The following is a 27,099-nucleotide window of genomic DNA, read 5'->3' on the forward strand; positions in this document are numbered from 1 at the left end:
GGAAGTGGATCATAGGATGGGGGAGGGGGCGAAAATTCTGGGAGCCTTGAAGGAATAGTGGTTCCAACAATGTTGTATGGTTGCGAGGCGTGGGCTATGGATAGAGTGGTGCGCAGGAGGATGGATGTGCTGGAAATGAGATGTTTGAGGACAATGTGTGGTGTGAGGTGGTTTGATCGAGTAAGTAACGTAAGGGTAAGAGAGATGTGTGGAAATAAAAAGAGCGTGGTTGAGAGAGCAGAAGAGGGTGTTTTGAAATGGTTTGGGCACATTGAGAGAATGAGTGAGGAAAGATTGACCAAGAGGATATATGTGTCGGAGGTGGAGGGAACGAGGAGAAGAGGGAGACCAAATTGGAGGTGGAAAGATGGAGTGAAAAAGATTTTGTGTGATCGGGGCCTGAACATGCAGGAGGGTGAAAGGAGGGCAAGGAATAGAGTGAATTGGAGCGATGTGGTATACCGGGGTTGACGTGCTGTCAGTGGATTGAATCAGGGCATGTGAAGCGTCTGGGGTAAACCATGGAAAGCTGTGTAGGTATGTATATTTGCGTGTATGGACGTATGTATATACATGTGTATGGGGGTGGGTTGGGCTATTTTCTTTCGTCTGTTTCCTTGCGCTACCTCGCAAACGAGGGAGACAAAAAAAAAAAAAAAAAAAAAAAAAAAAAAAAAAAAAGTGTATATGTCTGTGTGTGTATATATGTGTACATTGAGATGTATAGGTATGTATGTACATACATGTGTATGTGAGTGGGTTGGGCCGTTCTTTCGTCTGTTTCTTTGCGCTACCTCACTAATATATATATATATATATATATATTTTTTTCATACGATTCGCCATTTCCCGCATTTGCGAGGTAGCGTTAAGAACAGAGGACTGGGCCTTAGAGGGAAAATCCTCACCTGGCCCCCTTCTCTGTTCCTTCTTTTGGAAAATTAAAAAAAAACGAGAGGGGAGGATTTCCAGCCCCCCGCTCCCTCCCCTTTTAGTCGCCTTCTACGACACGCAGGGAATACGTGGGAAGTATTCTTAATCCCCTATCCCCAGGGATTATATATATATATATATATATATTATATATATATATATATATATATATATATATATATATATATATATTATCTCGGAAAGCAAAAATGGGTATGTTTGAGGGAATAGTGGTTCCAACAATGTTGTATGGTTGCGAGGCGTGGGCTATGGATAGAGATGTGCGCAGGAGGATGGATGTGCTGGAAATGAGATGTTTGAGGACAATGTGTGGTGTGAGGTGGTTTGATCGAGTAAGTAACGTAAGGGTAAGAGAGATGTGTGGAAATAAAAAGAGCGTGGTTGAGAGAGCAGAAGAGGGTGTTTTGAAATGGTTTGGGCACATGGAGAGAATGAGTGAGGAGAGATTGACCAAGAGGGAACGAGGAGAAGAGGGAGACCAAATTGGAGGTGGAAAGATGGAGTGAAAAAGATTTTGTGTGATCGGGGCCTGAACATGCAGGAGGGTGAAAGGAGGGCAAGGAATAGAGTGAATTGGAGTCATGTGGTATACAGGGGTTGACGTGCTGTCAGTGGATTGAAGCAAGGCATGTGAAGCGTCTGGGGTAAACCATGGAAAGCTGTGTAGGTATGTATATTTGCGTGTGTGGACGTGTGTATGTACATGTGTATGGGGGGGGGGGTTGGGCCATTTCTTTCGTCTGTTTCCTTGCGCTACCTCGCAAACGCGGGAGACAGCGACAAAGTATAAAAAAAAAAAAAAAAAAAAAAAAAAAAAATATATATATATATATATATATATATATATATATATATATATATATATATATATATATATATATATATACATATCTTTCTTTTCTTTCAAACTATTCGCCATTTCCCGCATTAGCAAGGTAGCGTTAAGAACAGAGGACTGGGCCTTTGAGGGAATACCCTCACCTGGCCCAATTCTCTGTTCCTTCTTTTGTGTGTGTAATAATAGCACACACCCTGTATACCTCATCACATCAATTCCTATTACTTGCATGATTCATACCCTACCCCATAATCAGCTCCAATCACCCAAAGCATCTTTCACTTTACACTTCATTCTCTGTTTCCTCCAATTCCCAAACATATACTCTATTAATCAGTCTCACCTCACTCATCCTCTTCATATGTTCAAATCGTTTCAGCAGACCCTCTTCAACTCTCAACCATAATCTTCTTGCTACCAAAATTCATCTCTTACTCACTCAACCTTACTCACAACACATAACGTCCTGTGGCCCCTCCAGTATATCCATCCTCTTCTGTACTTATTCATTTATGACCTATCTATCTAATTTTGTTAATAAATCATAAACGAATATGCGATTCATGAATATGTTCTCAGCAACAAGGAAAAAGAAATATGAAAACTTAAGAATGCTTTCATGATCCACATCTTCAGGAAGATAGAAAATGAGCAAATGTTCATTATCTCTGTACTCTTGAAGATGTGAATCATTCATGAAAACATGCTGGAATCTTCAAGTCTCTTTTTCCTTGATGTTACCAATATATTTGTGGACTGCACAATGAATAAAGGCAGACAGTATAAATTATGTACATGTGTATATATGTATATGTCTGTGTGTGTATATATATATATGTATATGTTAAGATGTATAGGTATGTATATTTGCGTGTGTGGATGTGTATGTATATACATGTGTATGTGGGTGGGTTGGGCCATTCTTTCATCTGTTTCCTTGCACGGCCTCGCTAACGCAGGAGACAGCGACAAAGCAAAATGAATATATATATATATATATATTTTTTTTTTTTTTTTTTTATACTTTGTCGCTGTCTCCCGCGTTTGCGAGGTAGCGCAAGGAAACAGAGGAAAGAAATGGCCCAACCCACCCCCATACACATGTATATACATACGTCCACACACGCAAATATACATACCTACACAGCTTTCCATGGTTTACCCCAGACGCTTCACATGCCTTGATTCAATCCACTGACAGCACGTCAACCCCGGTATACCACATCGCTCCAATTCACTCTATTCCTTGCCCTCCTTTCACCCTCCTGCATGTTCAGGCCCCGATCACATAAAATCTTTTTCACTCCATCTTTCCACCTCCAATTTGGTCTCCCTCTTCTCCTCGTTCCCTCCACCTCCGACACATATATCCTCTTGGTCAATCTTTCCTCACTCATTCTCTCCATGTGACCAAACCATTTCAAAACACCCTCTTCTGCTCTCTCAACCACGCTCTTTTTATTTCCACACATCTCTCTTACCCTTACGTTACTTACTCGATCAAACCACCTCACACCACACATTGTCCTCAAAAATCTCATTTCCAGCACATCCATCCTCCTGCGCACAACTCTATCCATAGTCCACGCCTCGCAACCATACAACATTGTTGGAACCACTATTCCTTCAAACATACCCATTTTTGCTTTCCGAGATAATGTTCTCGACTTCCACACATTCTTCAAGGCTCCCAGAATTTTCGCCCCCTCCCCCACCCTATGATCCACTTCCGCTTCCATGTTTCCATCCGCTGCCAGATCCACTCCCAGATATCTAAAACACTTCACTTCCTCCAGTTTTTCTCCATTCAAACACACCTCCCAATTGACTATATATATATATATCTTTTTTCTTTCATACTATTCGCCATTTCCCGCGTTAGCAAGGTAGCGTTAAGAACAGAGGACTGGGCCTCTGAGGGAATATCCTCACCTGGCCTCATTCTCTGTTCCTTCTTTTGGAAAATTAAAAAAAACGAGAGGGGAGGATTTCCAGCCCCCCGCTCCCTCCCCTTTTAGTTGCCTTCTACGACACGCAGGGAATACGTGGGAAGTATTCTTTCTCCCCTATCCCCAGGGATATATATATATATATATATATATATATATATATATATATATATATATATATATATATATATATATATGGACGTATGTATATACATGTGTATGGGGGTGGGTTGGGCCATTTCTTTCGTCTGTTTCCTTGTGCTACCTCGCAAACACAGAACAGCGAAAATATATATATATATATATATATATATATATATATTTTCCCTGGGGATAGGGGAGAGAGAATACTTCCCACGTATTCCCTGCGGGTCGTAGAAGGCGACTAAAAGGGAAGGGAGCGGGGGGCCAGAATCCCCCCCCCCCCCCCCCCCCCCCCCCCCCCCCCGAAAGAAGGAACAGAGAAGAGGGCCAGGTGAGGATATTCCCTCAAAGGCCCAGTCCTCTGTTCTTAATGCTACCTCGCTATCGCGGGAAATGGCGAATTGTGTGAAAAAAAAAAATACATATATTTTTCATACTATTCACCATTTCCCGCATTAGCGAGGTAGCCTGAGCTAGGTACCCATTTTATCAACTAACCCCTAAAGGTGGATGAACAGCTGTTTCACTATGGACCGACTGCCACAACCATTATTCGAACCTATGTGCTTGACTCTGGGAGGCCCATGAATGTGTCAGTCAGGTGTCCATTCGAACCTATGTGCTTGACTCTGGGAGGCCCATGGATGTGTCACAGTCAGGTGTCCACAAACATACAATCTCCTTTTCATACAAAATACTTGACAACACTTGAACTCATGCAGCTCATTCTTCATAACTCTAAATTTCCCTATGGTCAGCAGTATGCACTCACCATGCCTTTTGGCAAAATGTTAGGAGCAACAGAGAAAAGTAGTAGGTAAGAATATTTAGGCAAGGGTATTAGGTAGTAGTAGTAGGCAGGATCATTAGGCAAGAGCAATATGGAGGAGTCAGCAGGAACATTAGATAGGAAACAATGTGCTACAGTTGCCCTCTGCCAATGGCCTACTAAGGATGAGCACTAAAGTCTAAGAAGCATCAGTGGAGTTCAATAGTTAGGAAAACTTTATTGCCATGGCCAACCCCTTGAGGAAGTTCCAGTTGAGAACAAGCATCAGTGATACAGCTCCTGTTCCTAATTCTAAAAAGTGATTATTCTACAGGGGAAGATTTCCAGCCCCCTACTGTGGTATCAATATTTGCCAAGACTGGTAAAAATACTCACCTTTTTATCTTCCATGAGTATATCCAGTTCACGCTTACGTTTTCTCTTGCCAGAACTGCCTGGGCTCTCATCATCTTGCTCCAGTGCATTAGGAGATGCTGCACGCTTTTTTGCTGGACTGAAACGAGCTAAAGCTTCTTCTACTTCCTCTTGCTTATCTTCTCGCAATTTATAACTTCGTGGGATTGGAGGACTGTAACAGAAACTCAAGACATAAACATATTCTCAAAAAAGTCGACATGCATTTGAGAAGGGCTCTGTGTGGATATGAAATCAAAAACATTTACTAAGTCTTTCTTGAACACTACCCACTTCCAATAGCAATGATGATGATGATGCACAAACTTCACATGATTCTTGTAACTGCACTGTACAGACAAACTCCTTCACAGTATGAACACACACACAATTTTTTATTTCTTAACTGATCACCATTTCCCATTTCAGCAAAGTGCCAGGAAACAGAAGAAAGGCCACATCGACTCACATACAAATAAATATACATACACACACACATATATATTCATCTTACTCTTATTCAATAAACCTGATTACCATTTCTTACATCAGGAATGTAGCACAAGGAAACAGACAACGAGAGACTAATCCACTCATATACACGTATATATACATAAACACAAACACACATACATATATACATATCAACATATACATAAATACACATACACATACATAGACATATACGCACATACACACACACATATATTCATACTTGCTTGCCTTCATCCACTCCCAGCACCACCTTACCCCAAAAGAAACAGCATTGCCACTCCCTGCGTCAAAGAAGCACTAGCAAAACAGACAAAAAAGGCCACATTCGTTCACACTCAGTCTCTAGCTGTCATGTGTAATGCACTGACACCACAACTCCCTATATATATACATATATATATTTTTATTATAATCATTATTTTGCTTTGTCGCTGTCTGCCGCTCCTGCGAGGTAGCACAAGGAAACAGACGAAAGAAATGGCCCAACCCACCCCCATACACATGCATATACATACACATCCCCAAACGCAACTATACACACCCATACATCTCAATGTACACATATATATACACACACAGACATATACATATATACACATGCACACAATTCACACTGTCTGCCTTTATTCATTCCCATCGCCACCCATGGAATAACATCCCCCTCCCCCCTCATGTGTGCGAGGTAGTGCTAGGAAAAGACAATAAAGGCCCCATTCGTTCACACTCAGTCTCTAGCTGTCATGCAATAATGCACCGAAACCACAGCTCCCTTTTCACATCCAGGCCCCACACAACTTTCCATGGTTTACCCCAGACACTTCACATGCCCTGATTCAATCCACTGACAGCACGTCGACCCCGGTATACCACATCGATCCAATTCACTCTATTCCTTGCCCGCCTTTCACCCTCCTGCATATTCAGGCCCCGATCACTCAAAATCTTTTTCACTCCATCTTGGTCTCCCACTTCTCCTCGTTCCCTCCACCTCTGACACATATATCCTCTTGGTCAATCTTTCCTCACTCATTCTCTCCATGTGCCCAAACCATTTCAAAACACCCTCTTCTGCTCTCTCAACCACGCTTTTTTATTTCCACACATCTCTCTTACCCTTACATTACTTACTTGATCAAACCACCTCACACCACATATTGTCCTCAAACATCTCATTTCCAGCACATCCACCCTCCTGCGCACAACTCTATCCATAGCCCACGCCTCGCAACCATACAACATTGTTGGAACCACTATTCCTTCAAACATACCCATTTTTGCTTTCCGAGATAATGTTCTTGACTTCCACACATTCTTCAAGGCTCCCAGGACTCTTGCCCCCTCCCCCACCCTATGATTCACTTCCACTTCCATGGTTCCATCCACTGCCAGATCCACTCCCAGATATCTAAAACACATTACTTCCTCCAGTTTTTCTCCATTCAAACTTACCTCCCAATTGACTTGACCCTCAACCCTACAGTACCTAACAACCTTGCTCTTATTCACATTTACTCTCAACTTTCTTCTTTCACACACTTTACCAAACTCAGTCACCAGCTTCTGCAGTTTCTCACATGAATCAGCCACCAGTGCTGTATCATCAGAGAACAGCAACTGACTCACTTCCCAAGCTCTCTCATCCACAACAGACTGCATACTTGCCCCTCTTTCCAAAACTCTTGCATTTACCTCCCTAACATCTCCATCCATAAACAAATCAAACAACCATGGGGACATCACACACCCCTGCCGCAAACCTACATTCACTGAGAACCAATCACTTTCCTCTCTTCCTACACATACACATGCCTTACATCCTCGATAAAAACTTTTCACTGCTTCTAACAACTTGCCTCCCACACCATATATTCTTAATACCTCCCACAGAGCATCTCTATCAACTCTATCATATGCCTTATCAGGATCCATAAATGCTACATACAAATCCATTTGCTTTTCTAAGTATTTCTCACATTCTTCAAAGCAAACACCTGATCCACACATCCTCTACCACTTCTGAAACCACAATGCTCTTCCCCAATCTGATGCTCTGTACATGCCTTCACCCTCTCAATCAATACCCTCCCATATAATTTACCAGGAATATTCAACAAACTTATACCTCTATAATTTGAGCACTCACCTTCGTCCCCTTTGCCTTTGTACAATGGCTCTATGCAAGCATTCTGCCAATCTTCAGGCACCTCACCATGAATCATACATACATTAAATAACCTTACCAACCAGTCAACAATACAGTCACCCCCTTTTTTTTTAATAAATTCCACTGCAATACCATCCAAACCCGCTGCCTTGCTGGCTTTCATCTTCTGCAAAGCTTTTACCATCTCTTCTCTGTTTCCCAAATCATTCTCCCTAACCCTCTCACTTTGCACACCACCTCGACCAAAACACCCTACATCTGCCACTCTATCATCAAACACATTCAACAAACCTTCAAAATACTCACTCCATCTCCTTCTCACATCACCACTACTTGTTATCACCTCCCCATTAGCCCCCTTCACTTAAGTTCCCATTTGTTCCCTTGTCTTACACACTTTATTTACCTCCTTCTAAACCATCTTTTTATTCTCCCTAAAATTTAATGATACTCTCTCAACCCAACTCTCATTTGCCCTCTTTTTCATTTGCACCTTTTTCTTGACCTCCTGCCCCTTTCTTTTATACATCTCCCACTCAGTTGCATTATCTCCCTGCAAAAATCGTCCAAATGCCTCTCTCTCTTCTCTCTCACTAATAATCTTACTTCCTCATCCCACCACTCACTACCCTTTCTAATCTGCCCACCTCCCACGCTTCTCATGCCACAAGCATCTTTTGCGCAAGCCATCACTGCTTCCCTAAATACATCCCATTCCTCCCCCACTCCCCTTACGTCCTTTGTTCTCACCTTTTTCCATTCTGTACTCAGTCTCTTCTGGTACTTCCTCACACAAGTCTCCTTCCCAAGCTCACTTACTTTCACCGCTCTCTTCACCCCAACACTCTTTCTTCTTTTCTGAAAACCTCTACAAATCTTCACCTTCGCCTCCACAAGATAATGATCAGACATCCCTCCTGTTGCACCTCTCAGCACATTAACATCCAAAAGTCTCTCGCGCGCCTATCAATTAACACGTAATCCAATGACACTCTCTGCCCATCTCTCCTACTTACATACGTATACTTATGTATATTTCGCTTTTTAAACCAAGTATTCCCAATCGCCAGTCCTTTTTCAGCACATAAATCTACAAGCTCTTCACCATTTCCATTTACAACACTGAACAGCCCATGTATACCAATTATTCCCTCAACTGCCACATTACTCACCTTTGCATTCAAATCACCCATCACTATAACCCGGTCTTGTGCATCAAAACCACTAACATACTCATTCAGCTGCTCCCAAAATACTTGCCTCTCATGATCTTTCTTCTCATGCCCATGTGCATATGCACCAAAAATCACCTATCTTTCTCAATCAACTTTCAGTTTTACCCATATCAATCTAGTTTCAGGAGTAGTGCTACTCCTTCCCTTGCTCTTGTCCTCTCACTAACCGCTGATTTTACTCCCAAGACATTCCCAAACCACTCTTCCCCTTTACCCTTGAGCTTCGTTTCACTCAGAGCCAAAACATCCAGGTTCCTTTCCTCAAACATACTACCTATCTCTCCTTTTTTCTCATCTTGGTTACATCCATACACATTTAGACACCCCAAACTTTCTGTTTCCTTGCGCTACCTTGCTAACACAGTAGGTTGTGGTTACTTATAATAAATATGAATAAATAAATATATATGTACTTAGGGAAGCAGTGGTGGCTTGCACAAAAGGTGCTTGTGGCATGAGAAAGGTGGGAGGTGGGCAGATTAGAAAGGGTAGTGAGTGGTGGGGTGAAGAAGTAAGTTTGTTAGTGAGAGAGAAGAGAGAGGCATTTGGACGATTTTTGCAAGGAAGTAGTGCAAATGACTGGGAGATTTATAAAAGAAAGTGGCAGAAGGACAAGAGAAAGGCACATGAGGCGAAAGAGAGGGCAAATGAGAGTTGGGGTGAGAGTATCATTAAATTTTAGGGAGAATAAAAGAGACGTTTTGGAAGGAGGTAAATAAAGTAAGACAAGAGAACAAATGGGAACGTTGGTGAAGGGGGCAAATGGGGAGGTAATAACAAGTGATGAAGTGAGAAGGAGAAGGCGTGAGTATTTAGAAGGTCTGTTGAATGCGTTTGATGATAGAGTGGCAGATATAGGGTGTTTTGGTCAAGGTTGTGTGCGAAGTGACGGGTCAGGGAGAATGGTTTGGTAAACAGAGAAGAAGTGAAAGCTTTGCGGAAGATGAAAGACAGCAAGGCAGTGGGTTTGGACGGTATTGCAGTGAAATTCATTAAAAAAAAAAGGGTGACTGTTTTGTTGATTGGTTCGTACGGACATTCAATGAAATATGGTTCATGGTGAAGTGCCTGAGGATTGGAAGAATGCATGCATAGTGCCACTGTACAAAGGCAAAGGGGATAAAGGTGAATGTTCAAATTAAAGAGGTTTAAGTTTGAATATTCCTGGGAAATTATATGGGAGGGTATTCATTGAGAGGGTAAAGGCATGTACAGAGCATCAGGTTGGGGAAGAGCAGTCTTGTTTCAGAAGTGGAAGAGGATGTGCAGATCAGCTTTTTGCTTTGACAAATGTATGAGAGAAATACTTGGAAAAACAGATGGATTTGTATGTAGTATCTATGGATCTGAAGAAGGCATATGATAGGGGTGATAGAGATGCTTTGTGGAAGGTATTCAGAGTATATGGTGTGGGAGGTAAGTTGCTAGAAGAAGTGAAAAGTTTTTACCAAGGATGTAAGGCATATGCATGTGTAGAAAGAGAGGAAAGTGATTGGTTCCTAGTGAATGTTTTCATTTTCATGATTGATTAAATTTTGCCAAAACGTTATGCCCTGAATTTAGATGCAGGGGACCTAAACCTGGAGAAGCAAACTACATCTATCTATCTATATAGATATACTTTGCAAATCATGGTAGCCTCTCCATAATGGACCCTAGCACATCACTGGCAAGATAGCAAGGACGTGATACTCTTAAGAACTGATTTATCTTTGGACTCCCCTAAAGATGAATTAGGGATACAGACAGACCTTGTCCTATGATTCTACTAAGGAAAAGATTCTGCCATGCACATTCTTCTAGTCTAGTAATGACAACTGTAACTTCACCTACATCACGGGAGAATCATGGTGCGATTCAGCCATCAGTGAATAGATCAACTAGTAAATCGATTATATACTAACCAAGGCAGAGGGACTTTCCAGAAATAAGGTGGCTAATGTCTACCCTCATACATCCCCTTGTGATGACTCACGAGATTGAGTGACTACTGACCTAAAAGTACCTACAACGAGATTTTGTCGGAATGGCAGGGATAGGACACTGCACTCACTGCTTGTTGTATGTGATGCAATATTTCTCTCCACTGACATATCTCACATCGCTGTCAATCTGAAGTTCATCAGGGATAGAACTCAGCCAAGACAGATCTTGCCTTAGCCTGACAGCACACTGGGAGCTCTGGCTTACATGTTCAATGGGATACCTGACTAGGTAGCAGCTCATGAGCTGTGTGAAAAACACTAAGAGGACCAATGTTGAAAGAGGTTATGCAAGCAATCAATCTATTACATTAAGTGGGCCTAAAAAATGTCATCCACTTAGAAAAAGTAACAAACTTGAATATTTCATAAAATCACTTAATATACAGGTCATTTGTTTATAGATGGGGTTGTTAGGGAGGTGAACGCAAGAGTTTTGGAAAGAGGGGCAAGTATGAAGTCTGTTGTGAATGAGAGAGCTTGGGAAGTGAGTCAGTTGTTGTTCGCTGATGATACAGCGCTGGTGGCTGATTCATAAGAGAAACTGCAGAAGCTGGTGACTGAGTTTGGTAAAGTGTGTGAAAGAAGAAAGTTAAGAGTAAATGTGAATAAGAGCAAGGTTATTAGGTACAGTAGGGTTGAGGGTCAAGTCAATTGGGAGGTAAGTTTGAGTGGAGAAAAACTGGAGGAAGTAAAGTGTTTTAGATATCTGGGAGTGGATCTGGCAGCGGATGGAACCATGGAAGTGGAAGTGAATCATAGGGTGGAGGAGGGGGCGAAAATCCTGGGAGCCTTGAAGAATGTGTGGAAGTCGAGAACATTATCTCGGAAAGCAAAAATGGGTATGTTTGAAGGAATAGTGGTTCCAACAATGTTGTATGGTTGCAAGGCGTGGGCTATGGATAGAGTTGTGCGCAGGAGGGTGGATGTGCTGGAAATGAGATGTTTGAGGACAAAGTGTGTTTTTTTTTTTTTTTTTTTTTTTTTTTTTTTTTTTTTACTTTGTCGCTGTCTCCCGCGTTTGCGAGGTAGCGCAAGGAAACAGACGAAAGAAATGGCCCAACCCCCCCCCATACACATGTATATACATACATCCACACACGCAAATATACATACCTACACAGCTTTCCATGGCTTACCCCAGACGCTTCACATGCCTTGATTCAATCCACTGACAGCACGTCAACCCCGGTATACCACATCGCTCCAATTCACTCTATTCCTTGCCCTCCTTTCACCCTCCTGCATGTTCAGGCCCCAATCACACAAAATCTTTTTCACTCCATCTTTCCACCTCCAATTTGGTCTCCCTCTTCTCCTTGTTCCCTCCACCTCCGACACATATATCCTCTTGGTCAATCTTTCCTCACTCATCCTCTCCATGTGCCTAAACCACTTCAAAACACCCTCTTCTGCTCTCTCAACCACGCTCTTTTTATTTCCACACATCTCTCTTACCCTTACGTTACTCACTCGATCAAACCACCTCACACCACACATTGTCCTCAAACATCTCATTTCCAGCACATCCATCCTCCTGCGCACAACTCTATCCATAGCCCACGCCTCGCAACCATACAACATTGTTGGCACCACTATTCCTTCAAACATACCCATTTTTGCTTTCCGAGATAATGTTCTCGACTTCCACACATTCTTCAAGGCCCCCAGAATTTTCGCCCCCTCCCCCACCCTATGATCCACTTCCGCTTCCATGGTTCCATCCGCTGCCAGATCCACTCCAAGATATCTAAAACACTTCACTTCCTCCAGTTTTTCTCCATTCAAACTCACCTCCCAACTGACTTGACCCTCAACCCTACTGTACCTAATAACCTTGCTCTTATTCACATTTACTCTTAACTTTCTTCTTCCACACACTTTACCAAACTCAGTCACCAGCTTCTGCAGTTTCTCACATGAATCAGCCACCAGCGCTGTATCATCAGCGAACAACAACTGACTCACTTCCCAAGCTCTCTCATCCCCAACAGACTTCATACTTGCCCCTCTTTCCAAAACTCTTGCATTTACCTCCCTAACAACCCCATCCATAAACAAATTAAACAACCATGGAGACATCACACACCCCTGCCGCAAACCTACATTCACTGAGAACCAATCACTTTCCTCTCTTCCTACACATACACATGCCTTACATCCTCGATAAAAACTTTGTGTGGTGTGAGGTGATTTGATTGAGTAAGTAATGTAAGGGTAAGAGAGATGTGTGGAAATAAAAAGAGCATGGTTGAGAGAGCAGAAGAGGGTGTTTTGAAATGGTTTGGGCACATGGAGAGAATGAGTGAGGAAAGATTGACCAAGAGGATATATGTGTCGGAGGTGGAGGGAACGAGGAGAAGTGGGAGACCAAATTGGAGGTGGAAAGATGGAGTGAAAAAGATTTTGTGTGATCGGGGCCTGAACATGCAGGAGGGTGAAAGGCGGGCAAGGAATAGAGTGAATTGGATCGATGTGGTATACCGGGTTGACGTGCTGTCAGTGGATTGAATCAGGGCATTTGAGGCGTCTGGGGTAAACCATGGAAAGTTGTGTGGGGCCTGGATGTGGAAAGGGAGCTGTGGTTTCGGGCATTATTGCATGACAGCTAGAGACTGAGTGTGAACGAATGGGGCCTTTGTTGTCTTTTCCTAGTGCTACCTCGCACACATGAGGGGGGAGAGGGATGGTATACCATGTGTGGCGAGGTGGCGATGGGAATGAATAAAGGCAGACAGTGTGAATTGTGTGCATGGGTATATATGTATGTGTCTGTGTGTGTATATATATGTGTACACTGAGATGTATAGGTATGTTTATTTGCATGTGTGGACGTGTATGTATATACATTGTGTATGGGGTGGGTTGGGCCATTTCTTTCGTCTGTTTCCTTGCGCTACCTCGCAAACGCGGGAGACAGCGACAAAGCAAAATAAATAAAAAATATATAATTAACTCATCTACATAATACTCCAAACTCAAAACACTCAAACCAAATCAGAAAAGGATACTTATCCAAAGTAAGGTGAAAGAAGCTGCAATAAATAAGAAGGCTGGAGTAAAGCATCCACATACATCTGAGATCCAAACAATTACAAGGCAGGTTTGAACTAAAGGACTGGGGATGACAATGTTATGGTGGGTCAGGTCTCAGGCAGAGATAGTGGTCTGCTAGCATCAAAAAGATGGTCAGAAGGGAGTGAGAGGCATTTACCTCACCAGAAGACAAGAGGTCTAAAACTCCAGGGTTCCCGTACATACTCTTACAGCCAGCGGGATGATCTGACCTCGGACAGAAACAATATTATTAATGCAATACCTGTCAGCATTGCGAGTCTTCTTGTTTCGTAGTGTTATGTGCTTTATTGAATCTTCTGTGATGGGACCAACATATGGTAATGTTATGGCTGGCACTGGTGGAGGAACACGAACGCGCAAACCCCAAATACTAGTCTTCTTCTTTATTTCACGTCCACATTTAAATCTGTAAAGGCACAAACAAACAAAAATGAGAGTGCTTTAGATTTAAAACATGTTAAGAAATTTTTAGTAACAAAAGTTTTAGGCAAAGGTATCTAAATATGAAGTAGGTATTACAAACTTTCACATAATGCTCCATATAGGGATAATAAAAAATTTGCTATTCAAAATGTGAAATGAGTGTATATGACTTGTTGATGACTACAATTTTGTATAACATAATGCATTCATTATCATACCTTGGCCTATTTCCTTCCAGCACTCTCAATACCTCATGTTTTCGTTCACTAACCCGCATATTTTGAAGCTGAAATTTAAAGGATAGGTCATACTTCACCAAGAAATCCATGCATGTACCTAAAAACAAGTATTGACGAAATATCTATAACTCACAAATTAAACAAAACAAGAACCACAGCATTCATGGTCATCTACAGAGCCCTGGATCCCAGAACAATAAAATTTTCAAAATTTGTCTTGCATTTACAACCCTCCTTAGGTATGAAAAGATAGTAAAGCACATGCACACAGTAATGACTTAACAAGAACTGAACAACTGCTGGCAGGCAGCAGTTGATAGGCAGCCACCAACCAGTGAGGTATATCACCAGTATCAGATAGGTTACTGATGGCAGTACAGTGAGCCAGCACCTCAATGGTTGTCAAGCTGCATTCCTCTGATCCAGAAAACTGTCTTTCCTTTTTGCCTCACCTTCATATGGACTGCTGGCATTCTATTAGCAAACATACAAACTCTCCCTGTCACACTTAACACTTGACATCACTTAACTCATGAAACTCATTCATTGTAACTAAATTTTTCCTGAAATAAGCGCTATGCACTAGCCTTGCCTTTTTGGCAAAATGGGAGGAGAAATAGATAGAAATAGTAGTAGGCAGGAGCAGTGAGTAGAAATTGTAGGTAGGAACATTAATTGGGAGTATTAGGTAGAGGTAGTAGGATAGAACCTTGGGTAGAAGTAATTGGTAGGAACATTAGTTAGGAGCCCCTGAAAACACGGCACAAGAGAGTTGCCCTCGTATCAGTGGCTTGTTAAGGATAAGGCACGAAAGGCTAAAAAGCATCATTGGAATGCACCAGTTATGAAGACTCTTTTGCCATGACCATCCCCTTGCGAGAGTTCCTAAAGGGAACAGGTGTCAGATATATTAACAGTTATATGAAAGAGGTACTGTTACTGATTTAAATATCAATCATGTATGATTACCATATACGAACAAGCAAAGGACTTGGATTGAAGAGGTTCATGCAAATCACCCTTTAACATGTGATCAAAATCCACAAACAAAGGTCTTCATCCTAGCACATAAAGCCTATGTGTAGAAATGGCAGGGATCATGGCACGTAGTTGTTGGTAGGCAGCCTACAACCAAGGAGGTATATCAGAAGTACTACCTGCTTGGGTATCAGGAGGGTTAGTGACAGCTGAGTAGTAAGCCAGCACTTGAGTGGTTGTCAAGTTGAACTCCTCTAATCCAGGTAGTTGTCTTATCTTTCTGCCTTACCACACATGGCCTACTGGTATTTTGTCCATAAACAACCAATCTCTCCTTGTCACACGTAACACTTGACAACACTTAACTCACACAGCTCATTCTTCGTAACTCTAAATTTTCCTGTGATGAGCACTATGTGCTAGCCCTGCCTTTTGGCAAAATGGTAGAAGTAATAATAGGTAGGAACATTTAGGTAAGAGCATTAGGGAAGAAACATTAGGTAGAAGTAATTGGAAGGAATGTCATGCAGGAACATTCAGTAGAAGTCAGTAAGAACATTAGGTAGGAGCCTCTTCAAAAACAGTGCTAGGCTTGCCCTCTGCCAGTGGCCTGTCGACAGTGAGGCACTAAAGGTTAGGATATCACTAATTATGGGAGACTTCTGTCGTGGCTACCCCCATGAGGGAGTTCCAGAAGGGAACAGACACCAGAGATATAAATAGATAGTTAGGTGGGGATCATGACAATGACAACCATACTACAAAATGACAATATGACTAGTTGTTGGACAAAAAATTGAACAAATTCTGCTAGATTGATAGAAAGACATAGTATATCATTCAAAGGAGTTATATGATTGTAACTCAAATGATGGATAGTGATGTTGAAAACACTCTTTCAGTATCAATACTAAAGATGAAAATAATGCAGATGGGATCCCAGGAACAAGTAGAGGCAGTGTTGCTTAGGGCCATCACCCATCACAGCCTAAACAAGGTGATTTTTCACCAAATTTGTTTGCTTTCAACATAGCAACCAGCTGTGTTTCTGCTAATTGAAGAATTAGTGACCAGAGACACACACTAAATCATCTTAGGCTAACTAACAAATTGCATACTTCTAAGGACAAGCAAGGAACACTCCCACCTTTGTGTCTGAGCCTTTGGAAATTGTAACAGTTCATGAAACTCCATGTTTTTTAGGCCTAAGTATGATGAGGCATTACGAAAACAAGGAGGAAATGAATACTAAGCTACAGATCCATTAATTCATGCTCCATTTTCTCCAAAGTAGTGCCAAAGGCCTTACTGGGTTCATGATCATTTTTCAGATGGTATGTCTTAGTGCTTTACACATAACAGATAGAGAATGGATGTGAGCAAATGCAGTTTTTTTTTTTTTTTTGTCTGTTCCTGGCACTACCTTGCAAACATGATAAACAGTGAACAAGTACGAAAAATAGATATTCCTATAACAGTATTCCTGGAAGACATCCTGCATACAGAAGCACACTACAAAAGGATATTTGGTGCTCCACATATCAACACAAACAACAAAGGCATATAGAAAGTACATGCTGCTATTGTGCTTAAGACATTTCTTTATGCATGATTCCCTGCTTTGAGGAGTCTCATCCTCTGATGAGATTCCAGAGTATAATCATGATGTTTGTTTACTGTATATCTAATATGTTCTTTATTCATTATATCTTATCTATTATACTCAATCACTGTCTCGCGCATTAGCAAGGTAGCACAGGGAAACAGACGAAAGAATGGCCCAACCCACCCACATACACATGCATATACATAAACGCCCACAAGCGCACATATACATACCTATACATTTCAACGTGTATATACATACACAGACATATACATAAATACACATGTACATATTCATACCTACTGCCTTCATCCATTCCCGTTGTCACCCCGCCACACATGAAATAGCACACACACACACACCCTGTGCACGAGGTAGTGCTAGGAAAAGACAAAAAAAGGCCTCATTTGTTCACACTCAGTCTCTAGCTGTCATGTGTAATGCACCCAAACCACAGCTCCCTTTCCATGGTTTACCTCAGGTGCTTCACATGCCCTGGTTCACTCCACTGACATCACGTCCACCCCGGTATACCACATCGTTCCAATTTACTCTATTCCTTGCATGCCTTTCACTCTCCTTATGTTCAGGTCCTGATCGCTCAAAATCTTTTTCACTCCATCCTTCCACCTCCAATTTTGTCTCCCACTTCTCCTCATTCCCTCTACCTCTGACATATATCCTCTTTGTCAATCTTTCCTCACTCATTCTCTCCATGTGACCAAACTATTTCAACACACCCTCTTCTGCTCTCTCAACCACACTCTTTTTATCACCACACATCTCTCTTACCTTTCATTACTTACTCGATCAAACCACCTCACACTACATATTGTCCTCAAACATTTCATTTCCAACACATCCACCCTCCTCTGCACAATCCTATCTACAGCCTATGCCTCAACCATATAACATTGTTGGAACCGTTACTCCTTCATACACATTTTCACTCTACGAGATAAATTTTTCGCCTTCCACACATTCATCAACACTCCCAGAACCTTCACCCCCTCCCCCACCCTGTGACTCACTTCCCCTTCCATGGTTCCATCTGCTGCTAAATCCACTGCCAGATATCTAAAACACTTCACTCTCTCCAGTTTTTCTCCATTCACACTTAACTCCCAGTTAACTTGTCCCTCAACCCTACTGAACGTAATAATCTTGCTCTTATTCACATTTACTCTCAGCTTTCTTCTTTCACATACTTTACCAAACTCAGTCACCACCTTCTGCAGTTTCTCATCCAAATCAGCCACCTGCACTGTAATATCAGCGAACAACAACTGACTCACTTCGCAAGCCCTCTCATCCACAACAGACTGCATACTTGCCCTCTTTCCAAAACTCTTGCATTCACCTCCCTAACAACCCTATCCATAAACAAATTAAAAATCATGGAGACATCACGCACCCCTGCCGCAAACTGACATTCACTGGGAACCAATCACTTTCCTCTCTCCCTACTCGTACACATGCCTTACATCCTTGGTAAAAACTTTTCACAGCTTCTAGCAACTTACCTCCCACACCATATACTCTGAGTACCTTCCACAAAGCATCTCTATCAACTCTATCATATGCCTTATCAAGATCCATAAGTGCCACATACAAATCCATCTGTTTTTCTTTGTATTTCTCACATACATTCTTCAAAGCAAACACCTGATCCACACATCCTCTACCACTTCTGAAACCACACTGCTCTTCCCCAATCTGATGCTCTGTACATGCCTTTACCCTCTCAACCAATACCCTCCCATATAATTTCCCGGGAATACTCAACAAACTTATACCTCTGTAATTTGAACACTCACCTTTATTCCCTTTGCCTTCGAACAATGGCACTATGCATGCATTCTCCCAATCCTCAGGCACTTCACCATGACCCACACATACAGTGAATATCCTTACCAACCAATCAACAACGCAGTCACCCCCTTTTATTATAAATTCCACTGCAATACCATCCAAACCCTGCCTCCTTGCCGGCTTTCATCATTTGCAAAGCTTTCACTACCTCTTCTCTGTTTACCTAACCATTCTCCCTGACCCTCTCACTTCGCACACCACCTTGACCAAAACACCCTATATCTGCCACTCTATCATCAAACACAATCAACAAACCTTCAATATGTTCTTATGTTTAAGAATTCCTCTATACTCACATGTGGCCAGGTTTTGTGTATTAAGCATTCCTTTATCTTGACATAATATTTTCTATCTATAACCTCTCAGTGACAATCTAGAAATACAGCTTGCTTCTTCTTTTTCTTGACATCATTTACCTTCCCAAGTATCATACTACAAAATGACCCTTAGTCTTATCTATAATAAGCATTATTATGGAATCAATCATATATAATTTACTTTACATTATTACTTTTTTGGAAAAAACTTCAGTCATATATAACACTTTAATACCAGTAATAATATTCATCAGTCTTCCAAAAGCAAATGGGTATATATCAGACTAAGAGAGAGAACAAAGAGGGGAAAAAAGGCAAATACTGATAAACAGGGATGGCATATCTTGGTACACCATGCTAGTGAACACACATGACAGCACAGGCACATGCAAATAAACGTTGCCAACCAAATACCATGAGACATTTATACACATACTCCCATCTGCTATCATGAGCAATGAATATTTATGAATCATATGGATTATAAAAGAAAATAGCTCAGTTTGCAATAAAGAAGGGCACAGTAGTTAATAAATCAAAGGAACAAATGTACCATAATAAATGAAAAATAACAATACACAATGTATCATGCTTTTCTTGCAAGTCTCAGCAAGCTTTAGTGCCCTGGGCTAAAATAGCAACTGAAAATTTGCTCACTTACGCATGGATATTAGAGGCCTAAATTTATTTATTTATTTATTCTTTTTTTTCTTAAGAGTGGGAAAAGGAACTGCTCCATGTCTGGTATCATAAGAGAGTGGGAAGAAATTTGTGATATGTAGAAGAGGGTCTTGGAATAAAAAAATATGATAGAGGATTGACAGTTTCCACAACACATGCAGAACTTGTTGCTATCAATGACATTCTAAAGGATGAAAAAGAGGCATACTTTGAAAATAATATTTATTTATCTGAAAACAATATCTTGGTAATTAAGTGAAAAAGGGTGCTTTAGATAAATCTAAGAGAATTCACAGATGAAGGGGTGCTTCCTAAGGATATTGGATGAAGTGTTAGGAATCTATAAAACAGGGATAAACATGTTTCATTACTTTAGGTACCTGCACATGTTGTACTCACTGGAAATTAACAGGCTATCACAGTACTATCATAGTTGTACTCACTGGAAATTAATAGGCTATCACAGTACTATCATAGCAAAAGATGGATGTATGATGAATGATATATTTTCATGGACCAAAACATAAACTATAAACTAAAAAATGCTGTCAAAGGGACCTCTGGTGAAAAAAAGCAACTGAAAAGAGAAGATATGAAAGAAAATGGTGAAAGTATAAAGAGCTATGATGAAATAAACAGAGGTGTAGGATCTCAAAACATATAAAACATATAGAAAGAATATGCATACAGATATCACTGTGACTAGATTAGAACTAGGATCCATCAGTGGATGGGAATATAGTAAAGAAGCGAGAAATGTTTTCCATAAGAATAAACTACTCTTGAATATCATGTTCTGGCAATATAGCATATTATCTACATTTAGAATAACAAATATGTTATCAAGTTTGCCATTTCCCTCATAGGAAGGTAACACAAGGAACAAATGAAGAACTGCCTTATTTGCTCATGCAAACTAGCTGTCATGTATAATAAACTGAAACCTGAGCCCCTATACAAAGCCAAGCCTCAGAGACCTCTCAGCAGTTTTACTTTAACATCTTTCTTTACCTTACCACTTATTATTCAGTTAACTCTCCTCATATCACTTGTCCTCAAACATTTTATTTCTAGGACACCCACCTGCTTCTGCACCTTACCACCTAGGGCCCATGACTTGCATCCATAAAACATTGATGAGACAACTATACCATCAAACTTACCCATCTTTAATCTAATGCTCTCCTCAACATGCCCAGTACCCACTGTACATCTTTTTTGCCTTTCAATGCTGTTGCTATCAGCTGCAACATGGTGCAATTATCAATATTTGACTGACCCAGTAATTTTCTCAGTCGATCATCTAATTTCCTTTAGAAGGAACCATTGCTTACTCTGGTTAAATTTTCTATCTAACTTAGTAAAACACTGACAAGCCTCACATTCTTTTTTCAAAGAACCCATATTTTTGCTTGGTGACTTTTCAATATATTTCAAAGTATACCTGAAGGTTTCATGACAGTATATGCACAACTGTAAGGGTTTTAAGTCCAAATTATTCATATTTTTTGTCCTATCCCATGCACATATTTTTTTCATACATATTAGCCATTTCCTGCATTAGCGAGGTAGCTGCATTTACTTATTTTAGTCTTCATGGTAGTTCAGGAGTTCTATCCCCTCTATCTCTTTCTATATTTTGGACTATGAGAATCTATAATGATACTTGACCATTAGGCCTGGCTAGTGCTTAACACACTACATATACTACTTCTTTCAAAATATCATTCTCTGCTGCAACTCAAGTTACATGATTTTCATCCTTAGGGACATAAGATAATGTTCATAGCCATTTTGCAAGTCTTCTCTTATAGCTTTCAATAATCACTCAAGGCAGATTTCTAATTTCATTGGAAAAATAAATCAGAAAGAGACTGCCAATTGACATTTGACACTATCATCCACAAAAGACTGTTAATCTTTATGTAAACTAATTGTCCCAGCATTATTCACACATGAATGTATCTGTGGAGTTTCCTTCACAAGATGCACCTATGAAAGTTGCTGAAACATTAATAAAATCCTTCCATCAACTCTAACTTTCTTTTTTTCACATTGAAGGCTCTTGTCACAAACAAAAGTCCGCATCAAGGCTGGGCCTTTAATTGAAATATAAGGGAGAAAATGAAAGAAAACGAAAAAGAAAAAGAAAAAAATATTTACGAATTTTTGAGTTGAAAAACCTGTCTTTTTAAAAGTGCCAGGTCATAATCATTGGGAAAGACATGACGGTATGGGGTTCCAAAGCTCTAAGGTGTGAAAAAAGAAACAGCTATCAAAATGGCCCACCCTTTAAGTTGCCAAGAGCCACACACTAATCATGTGATGCACAGCTTGCCGAGTCTAGCCATTGGTGGGGTATACAGCTCTTGGGATGTCAGTTTCTGTATAGTTTGAAATGCTCATTTTGATGTGTGAAAAGGTAATCCCAGACTCTGCCTATTCATGGTTACACCGTAAGTGATACATCACTTGTAATACAGTCTCATCAGACCTTCTCACTCCAAAGGAGTCTACATTTCCCAGTTACTGGAAGTAACACCAGGACTCTGGGACTATCATAAATTATAAATAAAATTATAAACAAAAGAAAATCAGATATGTAGAGCACTTCGAACAATGATATACCTAAAACATAGCATAACACCATGAAGAGGAGTAAGAGAGTAGCAGGACCTGCTGATACAAAAAGGTAATTTAAAAGACTAAAGGATATATTTTTGTGCATAATTTATTCTGGAAAAAAATGAAATTTGGCAAAACAGGTTAAAAAATTATTACAAAGGCAATAGTTTTTTAATCAAATGACCTGTCAACCCTATTCCTCAGACATTCTCGCCTGGCCAGGCCTGAAACTGGTCCCTGAGGGAAATACTGTGTTTTACTAAGGACATTAAAAAACTGAAATTTACCTGAAGTCTGAGCATGGTATGTGGTACTATGGACTCTTTTATTTTTACTAAAGTGCAAGCATCCCCAGGGTAGATACCTGAACAATATGGGGCAAAGTTACTGATGGTGAAGAACTAAAGATGCACAACAAAAGTATATACAAAATAAAGATAGTGTGTGCTAATATGCACACATATACAAGATTAGTCAAACATGATACAAAGTAAAATAAAAAACTGAATAAAAAGCATCAAAAGTAAACAGAAACTGGAAGCAGTAAACTATGCACTGATAAAAATTATACTGACATACCCCTAGTGGTGCTTGTAGCAGTTCCCAATTGTCGTTTATCCACTGGGTGATTGTATCCTCATACTCGAAGTACATCTTTGAGTCTTGTAGAGTTAAGTTAAATATCGACAGATGCACAACATCTACCCATTTGACATCTAATCTATGAAGGAACTCATTTCCCTCATTACATAAAGCACACACGAACACATAAAATCTGAAAAAATTAATGAATTTTAATACATCCTAATAATAATCAATATGAACACGAAATGCAACAAAATTTTTAAAGTGACATAAATAATCTTAGTTTAGGTATCAGGTAGAAAGCATTTTAGCATTGGGTAAATGTAGTTAGTAGGAACATCATGTGGGAACCTCTGCAAACGCTGCACCAGAATTGCCCTCTGCCAGTGACCTGTTATGGGTGAAACACTAAAGAATAAGCAGCACCATAGGAATTCACTAGTTATGGACATTATTGCCATGGCCACCCCTCTGCAGGAGTTTCAGGTGGGAACAGGTTTCAGATATATAGAAAGATAGAAATCTTAGTTTACACTAGACCAGTAAGGACACAATTAACCTGTCCATTAACACTTACACATTAATCTGCAAGTTTATAAAACATTCCCCACCTTAAAAGTGAGAAACTAAAAAGCTTGTTAAATTACTAATAAGGAGAGAATAACAAATTAAACATGCTAAAATACGACAAAAATGCATTAAATTTTACTTATGGGTACTGCTAGCCCCTGATTCATAAAAGGAAACCCCTTTCATAAGTCAAAGCATCATAAATCAAGCAACTGAAACAAATTAATCAAGGGGAGTTGTTTTCCTAATATTTTTCAGTGACTAACTCTTTTTTATACTTGATCACAGTTTCCTGTGTTAGCAAGGTAACACCAGAAACAGACAAAGAAAGGCCACATACGCTTACATCAATTTTCTAGCTGTCATGCGTAATGCACTGAAATCACAGCTCACTAATTATAACGAAGCCCCACAAACCTTTCACTGGTTTACCTGGCTGCTTCACATGACACTTTGACCCCTGTATACCACATCAATCCAATCACTCTAACCCATGCAAGCCTTTCACCCTCCTGCATGTTCAGGCCCCAATCACTCAAATCTTTTTCACTCCACTCTAACTAACTCTTACATATGAAATAGAGTGAAGCAGCTTTAGAACAATATAAAATCTATCTATATCTCTGATGCTTGTTCTCTTCAAGAGCTCCTGTCAAGTGGGTGGCCATGGCAAAAGTCTCCACTTATCCTTATCCTTACTTGCCTCCCATACATGCACCATTCACAATACACTACATTCTCTTAATCATTAATTTCATATTTCTTTTTTTCATCCTTAACTGCCATTTCTTATGGTAGCAAGGTAGTGCCAGGAAAAAAAGAAGAAAGGCCTCATTTGCTCACATCCATTCTCTAGCTGTTATATGTATATTTATATTTTTTTTTATTATACTTTGTCGCCGTCTCCCGCGTTTGCGAGGTAGCGCAAGGAAACAGACGAAAGAAATGGCCCAACCCACCCCCATACACATGTATATACATACGTCCACACACGCAAATATACATACCTACACAGCTTTCCATGGTTTACCCCAGACGCTTCACATGCCCTGATTCAATCCACTGACAGCACGTCAACCCCGGTATACCACATCGCTCCAATTCACTCTATTCCTTGCCCTCCTTTCACCCTCCTGCATGTTCAGGCCCCGATCACACAAAATCTTTTTCACTCCATCTTTCCACCTCCAATTTGGTCTCCCTCTTCTCCTCGTTCCCTCCACCTCCGACACATATATCCTCTTGGTCAATCTTTCCTCACTCATTCTCTTCATGTGCCCAAACCATTTCAAAACACCCTCTTCTGCTCTCTCAACCACGCTCTTTTTATTTCCACACATCTCTCTTACCCTTACATTACTTACTCGATCAAACCACCTCACACCACACATTGTCCTCAAACATCTCATTTCCAGCACATCCATCCTCCTGCGCACAACTCTATCCATAGCCCACGCCTCGCAACCATACCACATTGTTGGAACCACTATTCCTTCAAACATAATAATTCCCAGTTTATGAAAAACATTTTTTACTGGACTCGCTAATACTAAGTACAAACCACAGGGGGATGGTGGGGATACAATGATTGAAAATACAGTTAGCATTGAGCATCACAGACACAGGGGGTCCCAAAAGCTGGCATGTGACAATCCATATTTAACCAAGGCCTCCAGGCAGCTCCAATGACTCATCCTTTGTTTGGGTTGCCATCTATGGTCAGCTAACAGAACCTATAATACAAGCAAAATTCAAATGGCGTAAGGAAATTTACTGTGTTGACTGACATCAATGTCACCCTACTATGCAAATGTCAACTGATGCCAATAACTTATGAAAAGTTTAAATATCCCTCAGTTTCCGTCCCAGTCAGATGCATCATGTAATCTTTGGCAGCCTTAAATCCTGGAGCAGTTCTTTCTTCCTAGCTAGATTTCTTTTCCAAACTAAGCCAGTTTCATCCACATTAAACACTTGTTGAGGGGGTGTTACCACATTCCCTAATAATTTCTTGAACACCAGATATAAAAGCTAAAATCAGATATAACTCCATAGAGAATGAGCACTTGATCATAATCATGTTTCTTTACAAAGTGACTGTTGGTGGGTGGAATATGAACTGAAAGGTACACTGCCAGCTAATAGGATATCTGTCTATATCTTGGAGGCCCATTCCCTTTAGGAACTCCCTCAAAAGAGGGGCCATGGCTAAAGTCTCAATGACAGAAGTCCAGTGCCGTTTTTCAGCCTTTAGTGCCACACTCATAAGAGGTCACTGGCCAAGGGGAATTCTAGCACAGTGTTTCCAGAGGTGCCTGCACAGTGTTCCTACTGACTACTTCTGCCTAATGTTCATACATGCTACTTCTAGCAAATGCTTCCCACAAATGTTACTACCTCTACCTAATTCTCCTGCCTAACATTCCTACCTACTACTTATATCTATTGTTCCTAACATTCTGACATAAGGCTAGCACATGATTCAAAAAATGTTAGTCATCAAGATTTTCAATTCATATGGATCATCCCTAAGCTGAAATAGTGAGTCTTTGTGGTTCTACAATGTAGCATCAATTCAGTAGTTTACCACTAAAATTATCTAGCTTCTGCTTTACCATCACTGATTATTTAGCACAAACAAATGTGAACAATGATCAAGTATAAATGTAAACTATTTGACTATATCTTCTGAACACTGACAGACCAATGGAAAAAAAAAAAAATACAATAAAACAAAAATAAACTGAGTTATGAAATATGAAACTTAGTACCTATCACCATATAGAAGTGGAAAGTGTAAACAATCTACACAGGCTTCATGGAACCATTGTTTACACCGCTGACACTGTAGCATACGATTGTACCACTCTCCAGGTCCCCCACAATAACAATACGTTTGTTCTTTGTTGCTTTTGTGACCTTGGTCCCACGTTAAAGAGTTGATCTGTAAATAAAAATTAAATCATCATCTACCATCTCCAAAGGTTTTATTATTATACTTGATCGCCATTTCCCGAGTTAGTGAGGCAACATCAGGAAAAAGACGAAGAAAGACCCATCCATTCACATACACATGCATACACACACACAACACATACATGCATATACATAAACACACACACACACACACAAACACATTTTTTTCATATATATTTGCCATTTCCCACATTAGCAAGGGAGC

The 27,099-nt window shown here is 40.4% G+C and overlaps 1 protein-coding gene across 3 annotated transcripts in view; it reads right to left on the bottom strand.

Moving 5' to 3' along the window:
- Pcl (polycomb protein Pcl) overlaps positions 1-27,099 on the bottom strand; it is a 141,707-nt gene that overhangs the window by 10,940 nt on the left and 103,668 nt on the right. For all 3 annotated transcript variants that reach the window (XM_071669356.1, XM_071669357.1, XM_071669355.1), the window contains exons 7-11: positions 26,690-26,862; positions 23,343-23,538; positions 14,664-14,731; positions 14,264-14,428; positions 5,051-5,243 (exon numbers count right to left, since the gene is read on the bottom strand). In XM_071669356.1, coding sequence (XP_071525457.1) covers positions 5,051-5,243; positions 14,264-14,428; positions 14,664-14,731; positions 23,343-23,538; positions 26,690-26,862 — 795 coding nt within the window. The remainder of the gene's footprint in view (positions 1-5,050; positions 5,244-14,263; positions 14,429-14,663; positions 14,732-23,342; positions 23,539-26,689; positions 26,863-27,099) is intronic.

This window comes from Panulirus ornatus, chromosome 14 (genome assembly GCF_036320965.1).
Source record: "Panulirus ornatus isolate Po-2019 chromosome 14, ASM3632096v1, whole genome shotgun sequence".
Lineage (NCBI taxonomy): Eukaryota > Metazoa > Arthropoda > Malacostraca > Decapoda > Palinuridae > Panulirus > Panulirus ornatus.